Source organism: Lates calcarifer, linkage group LG4, assembly GCF_001640805.2.
Source record: "Lates calcarifer isolate ASB-BC8 linkage group LG4, TLL_Latcal_v3, whole genome shotgun sequence".
In the NCBI taxonomy this organism is placed as follows: Eukaryota; Metazoa; Chordata; class Actinopteri; family Centropomidae; genus Lates; species Lates calcarifer.
This window is the reverse complement of record NC_066836.1, coordinates 1,100,268-1,112,818: the sequence shown is the minus strand read 5'-3', so window position 1 is coordinate 1,112,818 and position 12,551 is coordinate 1,100,268. Positions and strand designations below refer to the sequence as shown.

General features: G+C 39.8%; 1 protein-coding gene across 1 annotated transcript; it reads left to right on the top strand.

The window, feature by feature from the left end:
- The first annotated feature begins 1,192 nt into the window (after positions 1–1,192).
- On the top strand, positions 1,193–12,042 carry LOC108892299 (uncharacterized). The gene is made up of 3 exons (XM_018689780.2): positions 1,193–1,268; positions 2,735–10,707; positions 10,810–12,042. Exons 2-3 carry the CDS (start codon positions 2,788–2,790, stop codon positions 10,819–10,821), a joined length of 7,932 nt encoding a protein of 2,643 aa, XP_018545296.1. The 5' UTR covers positions 1,193–1,268; positions 2,735–2,787; the 3' UTR covers positions 10,822–12,042.
- Positions 12,043–12,551: the final 509 nt, after the last annotated feature.

Genomic DNA, 12,551 nt, shown 5'->3' with positions numbered 1-12,551 from the left:
AAGGAAGGAGGTCAGACTCTTCATGAAGTCTTGACCCTGATCACCTCACTGACCACTTTGACCAGCATAGACACCTACACCTTCAGGGTTTGGTGAAAGTTGTGTCCATGGCTTCAGTTTCTTTGCTGTCCACAGAGTCAGCTCTCCTTCACACCTGTCACATAGAAGATTTACTTTTATCTATACAACATGATTTTCCAGTGGAATCTGTATGTGTGATAGTTTTATTGTCAGTGTGTTGAATGTTGTGTTGCTGCTGTTGCACTGTGAGCTCAGTGTAGCAGGAAGTGGTGTGTGATGCAGTGTGTTGGAGCAGCCACTAGAGGGCAGCAGTGTTCAGCTGGAAATCCTGGACAGATGAAGTGTTACTGTGGTGATTATTACCAACTTCATCAGCTTTTTCCTTTCTTACCTGAACAGGTAACTGACAGAACACAAGAGGGCAGTGGAGGGAAAAATGCTCACATCATTTACTCAAGTAAAAGTACAAGTATGTCAAAATATTCAAGTAAACATCCTGTAATGCTCAGAAACCAGAAAATGAAGGTTACCTAAAGTAAAAGTACACACATATCTTTAGCTTCATGTGGTTAAAGTATCAGCAGTGAAAGTACTTGGTGCATGGTGACTGATCTCTGATCAGATCATCGATCCTGAGTCACCGATGCTTCAGGAGCAGGTTCATTTAAATGAATCACTCATTTCTTACACTGCACTGTAACTTTTACTCTTATATTTTTTCCTGTTTTTCTATTCTGCTCTTCTTATTTTTATTTTCATTTAACTCTTTAATTTCTATCTAAATGCTTTTTTACTTTGTCTCGTTGCTTTTATGTTTTGTCTTGGTGTTTTTTATATTTTATCTAAAGTACTACAGTACGAACTGTAGAAATGTACCTTTCCTTTCACATTTAGGTTTGCAGGGTGAGGTCTAACTTATTGCAAAGTCACGTGATGGGTGGGGGCTGTTGACTGCACACTATCTAAAGGAAGCTGCAGAGTGAAGAAAAACTGACTCTCCCTTCCTTCTTCGACAGAGTCAGACTGAGGTAAGCTGCTGAGCTGTTTAACTTTGTCTATATGTTGTTTCAGTGTTTTGGAAGGTGTCTGTGTGGTTATAATCCAGTCACATAGTTAAAAATGCTGATGTTTTTCTCTGACTTTTCCAACATCTGTCCATCTATGACTTCAGAGCTTTTCTTACTCTTAAGTGGCAAGCTTTCAGCCTGTCCCCTCAGAGACTCTCCTGCTCCGTGAAACAGGAAGTGGTGAGAGAAACACAAACACACTCAAAAACAGATTCATTAACATGTAGATGCAACAGAGCTGCTGCCAAAATCCTTCATGAGTAGCTGAGCTCCAAATCCATAAAATATAGATTTCTCCTCTTTCAGATCCAGGTAGGAGTCAACACGAAGAAGATTTCATTTTTAGTTATTGTTATCATCACAAATAAATACTATTCAAAGACATTTGGTTTCATTAAAACCCCCGTCTCCCCTGTTCCCACCGTGGAATGAACTAAAAAAAGAATTTCTCTACTTGGAACTTGGCTCGGAACTTGGCTTGAGCTTTGTTGTAATCTGTCTGTGCACTCTCATCACATGCACAGGTTTTCATGTGTCCAGGTTTTAAGACTAATTTAACACCACAGCTGTCCCACAGTTGATTCCTAAAAGAAGCATCATCTGAGTCTATTTATCGTTTGACAGAATTTAACTAAATGTCAATATGTCAAAACTCAGCTTCAGCATTGTTAGTGTTTTTTTATTTTCAGATATATTACTATCTTTTAATGAAAGATTAACTTACAATTAAATAAAATGAAATATGATGTCTTGATGTTTTCTGATGAATATCAAAGTAATCTATAATTTTTATTTATAAAAATAAAATATTTTATTTATATTTTTTTTATTTATTACATTACAGTAAAAAGTATTTCAGTGATAAAAATGGCAGTTCTGTTTGTGGAGTTTGTTAAAAAATAAAAATAAAAAAAGAATTATTCAACCTCTGTGTTCAAACTTAGGTCTTACATAACATCCCTTCAATTATATATCTATATCTGTGTGTGTGTGTGTGTGTGTGTGTGTGTATACTTTAAACCTTCAATTATATATAAAAAATTAAATGTGGTCTGAGGTTTTTAATAACACTAATATAACCTTTGATATTTGTTTTATGTCCCAGTATTTATCAATTCTCCAGTAGAATTCTGAGACCCTGATTAAAATTTGATTGTGTTCTGTTCACAGCTTTTTAGGTGTTGTGTGTAACATTAGCCTATATTAAAATATTAAATAAAATTTATTAGACATTAAGAGTAAACATTAGCATTTAAACAAAGATGCTGTAGAATGTCAGTCAAAGTATTTAAAATGATAACGTCAGAAGCATCAGCAGATCGTACCAAAGATTTAAGGATGTGATGATGAGAACAGGATATTTAAAGGCATTGTTGACATTTTTACTTACATGCATTGTACCTTATTTATTTACAGGCTAATGTCCTTGAATAACAACAGTGAGAGAGGCAGCATGTGTGGTATAATGGTTAAGGAGTTAAGGACATATACCTGCAAGGTTGCTGGTTCATTTCCTAGATAGAGCACAGTTATTCAGCCTTTCAGTAGGACTCTAAAGCTCAATTGCTTCAGTAAATATCCAGCTTTATAAATGAATGTTGGAAGTCATTGAATTTATCTTTTTGTCTATTTTTTTTATCTTTCAGGAAAAAAAAACAGATTGAACTTCATCACTTAGCTACTGAGGAATTCATTAAAAATGTGGAGGAAACTAGAAGAAGGTTATGTGGGGCTCAACTGGGTGACATGCTGTAAATGTAGAAAAGACCTGGGTTCAGGTCAGCCACTTGTTTCGTTCCCCATATCCCACAAAACTATTAATGGGCAGAATGTAGCTGTTTACAAAGGAGAAATCTACAAACCAGTAGGCAGCCGCTTATTTCACTGTAAAGATTGTTTTTATAAGCCAATTAGAGAAAACATGAGGAGAGAGGAAGAGAAAAGAGAAGAGGAGAGAAAGAAAGAGCAGGACAGAAAGATGAAAGAAGAGCAGCAAAGAGCTCAAGAGGCTGAAGAGAAGAGGAGACGAGAGGAACTGAATCAAAGACTTGAAGAATCATACCAACGAGCTCAAGAGCAGCTCGAGAATCAACTGAGCGGGAACATTTCAGAGAAACACGAGTCCAAGCAACAAGTTCTAATCAGCCATCTGAAGGAATTAGAGATAAACTGTGATTCAGACACTGAGGAGCTTCTAGAAATCCTCTCATCAAAATGCAGCATCCCTGTTCCAAACCTCAGTTCGACTGAGCTGACTGCTGATCAGCTGGGAAACATCCTGTCAGCCCTGGACAAACTCCTGTTTGATGAATGGATCAGTGCTCTTCCATCCCATAACACTCTGCAGCACTCACAGGTGTTCATCACTGAGCTGTGTGTCCTGTCTCTGGAGATATCTGAGGGACTTTCTCTGCAAGGCATCTCCAATCATCTGCAGTACCTGGTGGAGTCCATCAGCCAATCAGCAAGCAATGTTTCTGAGAGTTTCCTGCTGACTCAAGCCCTGTACCTGAACCTGATGCACTTCTTCACTGACCACAGCACCTGTGATTCTAATGCAGTTCTTATAGCCAAACAATGGGCTGAGGGGGACCTTTCCACTGAGGATCTCTTTCTCATAGACTTCCTCTGCACCCTCACATCGTCACTACAGAACATGGTTGGAGGATCCTCAGTGTTCATTTTAAAGATGGAAATCCAGTGTCTGAAGCTTCTCCTGTTCACACTCACTCATCTAAATGGCAAAGAGAGACCCTCAGAATCCACTGAAAGGATCCTCAGACTTGTGCAAACAAACCAATGGACACCAACAGAGGCACTGACTCTGCTCAGAGCACTGTCAGAGAAATATGAAGAGGATGCTCCAATAACTGAAGTGCTCACAATGGTACAAGTGTACGACATATCACCAGACTGGACAGATGACTCCGGACTCTCTCTCATCCAGGCTCTGGACATCAGTGGCCCTGAGAGATTCCAACATGACTTCCAAAAAACTCTTAGAGAGCAAGATGAGCGCAGTCTAGATTCAGCTCTAACAGAATTCAAAATATTCAGCAATTTGGATGATTCTGTCGTTGATATGTTAAAGAACATTACCACCGGCGTCCTACAATATTCAGAAAATGCCCCAAGAGATAAACCATTTATAAACAATTCCTTTAAATGTTCAAACCTGAACACAGATGACATCCAGAACTCTCTGTCTCAGCTCTGCAGAGCAGTTTCTGACACAAAAGGCTGGTGGCCCACAGTGCAGCAGATGCTGAGGTGGTGTGTGCTGGTGCTGACTGAGAATAACAAAGCACTAGAGTTGGTTGGTGAGGAAGAGGACCCGTGTGTCAGAGCCATGTTTGTAGCCACACAAGTCTTCATGGGGAACAAACTGGACATTGTCCTCGGCTCTGACGTTCACTCACATGAACAAACTAAGGAGTGGTTTGACTTCTACAAGCACCTTGGAATTTCTGTCAACACAAACATGAACAGAACTAACCCATCACCAAGGGAGGTCTATGAAGCAGACATTGTGTATGGTACCATGGATGACTTTGTCTCTGATTACCTTCAATATGGCTTAGAAATGATGGAAACAGGGAACCCTCTCCTCATCCGAGGATTCATCATTGAACAGAGAGGTCTCAGTGCTTCCCATGACCTGGAACTCTCAAGAATCAAAGAAAACAATGCTTTGGTGTTTGCTGCAGAGATCCTGAAAAGCCTCATGGGTAATTTTCACACTGAGGATATGGAGCTGAGACACAGGTTTATTAAGGGTCTTTTTCTGGTGCTCCACATGAACCTAAACAAACGAGCAGATGCTGACAGTAAAATCATAACCATCTCACAAAAATGTACTGGAAAAGAACTGCCTCCCAATGAGGTCTACATTCTGACCATTCTTGAGAATCTTCTGAAAGAATTGACTGAAGAAACAGAGAGTGAGAAAAACAGAGCATCTCTAGGAGGCAAACTGTGTTTGGAGAGTTTATTTGCCTGTGCAGTGGAATTCCAAGACTCAAAAGAACAAATCAAAGAACTGGTGTCAAATCTGGTAGCACAACAACTCTGGTCACCAGTAGAAGCTTTAAACCTCTTTGGTGCCTTAGCTGACCACCATCATGATAAAGACTGTGTTTCCATCATAAGGATTTTACATCTGATAGAAACATATCAGGTGTCTTCTGACTGGACAGATGAGAAGAACCAGTTTCTCCTTCAGCTCTTAAACTCATCTGAAACTGAGAGTCTGATCCAGCATTTAGAAAAAACCTTCAGAGATGAGAAAGAAAAAAGTGTTGACTGTCTCTTTGATGAAATACGGCAGATGAAAAACATTGATGAACAAACACTGGAGAAATCATCATCTATAGTAAAGACTGTCATTAACCTGATAGAATCTGGTGGAATTAAAAAGCATACAAATGTACAGCGAGCAAAGGATCTGAGTCATAGCACCGACACAGTAGACCTTCAGGAGATCCTGGCAGTCTTATGCAATGCTGTGTATCAGTGCTATGCTAAAGGGAACTGGTGGCCCAGAGCCACTCAGATGATAAGCTGGTGCCTCTTGGCCTTGTCTGACACTGGAAAGCTCCTGGAGATGGGAACTGGAGAAGGGAAGTCGTGTGTCATAGCAATGTTTGCTGCACTGCGTGCATTAAGGGGTGAAAAAGTGGATGTGGTGTCAAGCTCTTCTCTGTTATGTGAAAGAGATGTAAAAGAATGGAGTGAATTTTACAAATACTTTGGCATCACAGTCGACACAAACACAGATAAAACTGATGATAAAGATAGAAAACAATGCTACCAGAAGGACGTGGTCTACGGAACAATCGAAGCCTTCGCTGCAGATCACCTTCGCCAGATATTTGAGATGAAGGATGTGAGGACTGATCGCAGCTTTCAGTGCATCATCATTGACGAAGTGGACTCACTGATGCTGGATCAGGGAGTACAGATGACTTATCTCTCCAGTCCCATGGTCTCCATGCAGCACCTGAATGTTATTCTGGTCATGATCTGGAGCCATGTCAGCCAGTATGGCTTCCTGTCAACAGGATACCAGACATTTGTCCAGGGTCCCCCTGCTTCATTCTTCAAGGCTATATTTGACTCAATTGACACAGAAGAAATTAATGACCCCATAGATATTTTGTGTATTGCTGAAGAATCAAAGATTGTGCCAGAAGGATTTACCGAGGATTTCTGCAAAAGCGGAAAAGATGAACTTAAAGATGAACTTAAAGATGAACTTAAAGATGAATTTAAAGATGAACTTCTAAAGAAACTGAAAACTGTGAGTCAAGATGCGATGGTAAATTTTTTCCATGAAATCGAGGACTATGTCCCCTATGGTTTTACTGTATACACTTTAGATGAAAATGGACTGCTCTGTCTTAAAAAAGCCAGCCCATATAACAAACAGGACACTCCTGATCTCACATTTCTTGTTTTGGAGGAAGGTTTGTGTTGTCCTCTCTACTGTTCTGAGGAAACTCTTATCAAACCCATTGCAGAATTAATCTCAGAGAGGATTCAGTACACCCCATGCACAAACAATAAAAACAAAATCAGCATCCCTGGATTCCTGAGAAATCTGATAGAGAAGAAACTGTCAGTGTGGGTTCAAAATGCCTTTCTGGCAAAGGGACTGAGGCAAGGACGGGAGTATGTTATAGAGAATGACAGTGTCTGTCCAGTGGACTTCAGATCCACTGGTATGGTAGAACTGAGTAAGAAATGGGGTGATGGTCTACAACAGTTTGTTGAGATTAAACACCAAATCAAACTGAGCACAGTTTCAACAGTGACAAACTACATCTCTAACATTTCCTTCTTTGAAAAATACCATGGGAAAATATATGGAACAACAGGGACACTTGGGAGTGAAACAGACATGCTGTATTTGCAGGAACTTTATCCAGACCTCTCAGCCTGCAAAATGCCAACTTTCAACAGGAAGAAGTTATTTGAGGTCACAGGTTCTCTGAAGACTTCAACTGAGGAGTGGAAATCTGAAATAAAACGTGTGGTTAAGGCTCAAATTTCCCAAAATTCTTACAGAGAGGGAAGAGCAGCCTTGGTGATCTGTGAAACTATCAACACAGCTGAAGAGCTCTATGAAGAGCTGAAGAGCATCATCCCAGGTAAAATCTTTCTCTACAGTCGCAGTGACAAAGACAAAATAGATACGACACTGGATCCTGGTGACGTCATTGTTGCCACAAACCTGGCTGGACGTGGCACAGACATAAAAGTCTCTGAACAGGTGAACAACAATGGAGGATTATTTGTGATCCTCTCCTTCCTTTCTGATAACACAAGAGTGGAACTCCAGGCATTTGGTCGTACAGCACGCAAAGGTAAACCTGGATCTGCACAGGTAATCATGACCACTGATCATCTGCAGGAGTCCTTCAGGACAGTGTCATCTCTGGATGAGGCAAAGAAAACAAGGGACAGACTTGCAGCAGAAAGGATACAGGACACGATGAACGATATCACTGAGATGAAACTGCGGGAGGACCTGTTCTCAGAGTACTGCGAGACCCTTCAGGACATTTACAGGAACACAGATGGAGATGAGCAAAGAGCTGTTGTCGCCATCATGAATGAGTTCTGGGGGATTTGGTTGCAAACTAAATCAGAAGAAATCAACCTGTTGAAAAGAAATGAACTACAGGAGAGCTTGAAAGCTGATTTGTCTCAGGCAAAAACTCAGTCTCAAAGTCAGACTTCACCGTGTTCTAGCATTTACCACTACATCAAGTTTGGAAATATCGCTCTGGAGGAAAAACAATGGGATGTCAGCACAAAGCTGTTTGAAAAAGCTATGGGACAAGATGGAAGTTGGGCAGCCATAGCTTTTTACAATCATGCATACTGCACTATAAAGCAGATGAAGGAGAATTACCTCACTAAAGCCACAGATGATCTCAGGAAAGCACAGGAATCTCTGAAGTACCTCAGTGAGGAATGCATGGTCTGCCTGCAATTTGTGAAAATGTCCTGTGCTGACTCAGCCAACAGTAACCCAACCAGCCTTGAAAAGCAGTTAACAACCAGGTGCACCATGTTAAGTTACTTCGACAAAAACATTAGTGAGGCTATTGAAAAGCTGCAGGTGATAAAAGACAAGAAAGAGGATGCAACAGTGAATCAATCACACCTGTTCTCTCTGGTGTCAAGTGCTGATGACGATCTCCAAGCAGAGGCTGACAATCTGTACCATCAAGGTCTGGTATATGTCTTTTCTGTGGAAGAGAAGTATCGTTTCCCATGGGGAGCTCTGGTGGTGCTCGGTCTCGGAGTTCTGCAGATTGTCGGAGGAGCAGTGCTCACTGTATGTACAGTTGGAATATTAGCTCAGGTCGGCTTTGGGCTGATCGCAGAAGGAATATCAGACTGCATCTCTGCCATCACGTCCATGGTGACAGGAGAATTCAGTTGGAAATCATGGGCTATAGAAAAAGCCATTTCTATTAGTCTATCTCTCATTGGGTTTGGAGTTGGAAAGCTGATTGCAAAGGGTACCAAATTATCTAAAGTAATGATAAAGGGATTTGGAAATCTGAAGTCAATGCCAAAGTTTCTCTACAGTCAAGCTAAAGATGGACTTAGTGTTGTTACCAAGGCAGTTTTTAAGGGAGCAGAGAAATACATTAGGAAAAAAATTGTACAAGAATGTATTATGTATGGATTTGGGAAGGCAGAAGAGGCTGTAATGACTGCAATACTAAATGGTGTTAAAGATAAGGTGAAAACGAGAGTTGTGGATAATGTGAAGTCCAACATGGAAAAAGAGCCTTTGGATGCATTAGTAGACTCCATTATACTCTCACACCTTGAGGATAAACAACAATGTTCTGATCTTCTGCAGCATGAGAGAAATAAGGCCACACTTCTGGATATTTTCAGACAATTGAGCAACACAGCAATAAAGCAATTCTACACTGACCTCAGCTGGCAGCACAAGCTCAACGCATCCATCTCCACAGTGATTAAAAAAGTTAAATCAGAGCTTAAAGATGAAAAACATGCAGAAGTACGTATGATTCTGACAGCCATCCAAGCCACCCACATGGGGTTACTGGGCGGACATGCCTTGATAACAGTGTCCAGTCTCTCAAACAGGTTTTTCTCAGACTTTGGTGAAGAGCTTAACAAATTTCAAAAGAAAAAATGTTCCTCAGAGGAAGTGAAGCGAAATGAGCTGTCTGAGTCAGAAACTAAGATGCTGGAAGAATTCAAGCAGCATTTAGTCGACACCATCAGTGCCTCATTAGCTGACACTTTGACAGAAGTGTTTCACCAAATATTCTCCAGTCACATTGTTTCTCTTGCCCAAGGTTATGTAAATGGAAAAATAAGCCAATATGTAAGAACTGGCTTAAACACTGAGAGAACAAAGGAAAAACTCAGAGCTGGACAAAACAACAGATACATTGCATACATGTCAATAAAGCAGAAGTCAAGTGGATCAGGTGAATACTCACGGTCACATGCTGAAAAGATCAGGAACAACATGACGGCTGGCACCATTCTCGATATCAGAGTCCTGTCAGAAGCCACTGGCAGTAAGGTTGTCATCCTAACAGAGGACAGCCATGGCAAACTTACCAAGATGCAGGAGCTGAGTCCAAGCTCTAAACCTGTCAGTCAAACTGTGACACTGATCTACAGACCAAAGAGTTCCCAATACCCAGACGGCCATTACGATGTGTGCATCAATAATCAGATAGTGACTGTAACCAGCCAAGGCAAGAGCTGTCTGTTTAAGGCTTTCGCACGAGGCTTGAAACCAGAGGCTGGTAATGAAGAGATCACCTTGAAAGCAGGCAGCCTCCAATCTTTAGAGGTCGACACTCTCCTGGAACACCCGGGCCAATGGGAGCCTTTCGTCAAACGCAAAGAGTGGACAGATGCAATCAGAGGAGGAGACTGGTACATGGCAGAGGGAGCTGGACAAAGAAAAATACAAATTACCAAAGAAGAACGCCAAAGGATACTCGACAACCTGGTTGGAGAAGTGTGCTTATACAAAGATGCCATAAAAAATAGAAATAATAATCCTGGTATTGGACAAGTCGTCAATGCAGATCACCAACCACCAGTGTCTAGTATAATGCAAGCTGGAAAACTGGACCAGAATAGCAAATTAGCTGGAGCCTTCCTTGAAGTAGGAACAAACTCATGTCCTCTGGATCCTAATCTGATTCCTTATGTGAAGACATCTCATGGCTATAATCTTCCAACTGTTTATGTGCCAGCAAAAATGCATCGTCTTTGTCTTAGTACAAAAAATCCAAAATTCAGAGAGTCACTGGCTAAAACAATAAGCCAGGGTGATGTTGTAGGCACCTTCAAAGAGACCATTTTAGGTTCAATGCCCATACTCAAGTCTGACTTTACAAACAACCCTGAGAGTAAAGCTTTTGATCGAAAGTTTAAACAGTCTTGTAACAATATGGTACACACATGGTCCGAGTTACTCAAAGACAAAGGTGTCATGACAAATGACCATCTCAGCACCATTACTGATTGGATCAACAAGGAGGGCTACAAAAACCAGAATGATCCACACAGGATAAAAGTCCTCAGCTTCGTCAATGGAAAGGTAACATGACATTTAATATAAAACAGCTTACACTACAGTAAGCTGTTACAGTCTGCTTTCTGATTCGCAGTTAACATTTATCAGTCTGTCTTCTATTTACAGTTTAAAAAGTGACACCTGACGAAGAAGGAGGAGGAGGAGGAGGAGGACAGCAGAGATCTACTTCCATGATGTCCATGTTTTTGGTATTTGTAATGAAGATGGCTTTTTTTGTTTAATTCAAAATAATTTCTTTTTAAAATCCTGGGGCCTCATTACTGAAAAAACTGCGAATCTTTTCTTATTTAACACATAAAATGTAAAAAAGCAAGTTCAGTTAACTCTATTTTATTACATTTCATGTCTTCATTCAGGATATTGGAGGACTGTGGAGGAGTTTTGCCATTTTTAGGTCTTTAAATCAGTCTGTTTTAAATCATTGTAGATGTTACTCAGTACTGTTAGAGTTCATTACATGGTTTCTACAGTGTTTTTGGTTTACAGTTACTATTGTGAAGTATTTGATACCATGAGTGAAGTGATCATGAACATGAATCTGCTCATAGATATAAGGCAGTTCAGATTGATGTGTCAATCACAGAGTGAAGTTACCGTCTCGAATATTAATGAGAAAGTAGAGTAGAGTAGAGTAGAGTTAGTATCTTTCCATCATATTATTTGTGCTTTGCTGAATAACGTTATTTGGATTTAGGTTGCTATTTGTATGATATATATATTGCTATAAATTTATTATTAAATCCCAAACAAAGTCCTTGTAGAAAAGCAACCAAAATATACCATGGTTTAACTGGTCATTTCTGTTAGACAAAGGCCTTTTACCACGTTACAACAGGCATTCTATTTTAACTTTACTACCATTTCTGTACTACAGTGATTTTATCATGTTATCATGAGTTTTATTTTTTTAAATTACAAAAAATATATAATAATATATACAAATAATATATTTATGGTTTTGTGTTATTTCTAAGGTGATAAACTAACTTAACATCATATGTCTGTCATTTAAAGGTAGTTTCTATTTTACGTGTGATATCTTCAGCAAATTTTATTAAATGATAACTTCCTTGTAGAGCACGGCTCTAATTGTAAAATGACAATTATATACTGTATTTGTATGACAACCAGTAACTGTCAGTCTACAGTTTTTGAATGTTATATTGTACCATATTTTAACATCTTTTCTGGCAACCTCATTGCCAGATTGTCAGTGATTTTTTTATGGTATTTTTTGCAGTGTGGTATTACACAGTGTTAACTTTGTTCTTCATTGTTCATCTCTCTTTTTCATGATACATCAAGCATCAATAAACTGCCTCTTCCTGAGACATATAACTCTCCTGAACCCTCCTTTTGGAACAACACTGACGACTTTTGACTTTACACTCAAAAGATGAATATGAGCCTAGAGGTCAGAATTTGAGCGACAGTAAAGGAATCAATCCTCTCAAAGTGACTTAAATAACATTTGATATTTGGTTCAGTAACCCTTTCCTCCAATAACTGCATTAAGCTGTGACCTCACGAAGCTGAGGATACTTTAACTGTTCAAGTATCAGCAGTAAATGTACTGTGACTGATCTCTGATCAGATCATTGATCCTGAGTCATTGATGCTTCAGTAGCAGGTTACTGTAGCTGCTGCAGGTGGAGCTGGTTTTAACTACGTCACATACCGTCAGAGAGTTTAGTCAGCTGGTTCTCAACCTAAATTCCAGATATTTTATATGATCTGAATAAAGTCTGATTGTGTCATTAGCACAACTTTAAATCACAAAAAGTTGGTTGGCTGTTCGTTGTTTTCTTTATCAGTTAATAACAGATATCTGTGGATATAACTGTGGA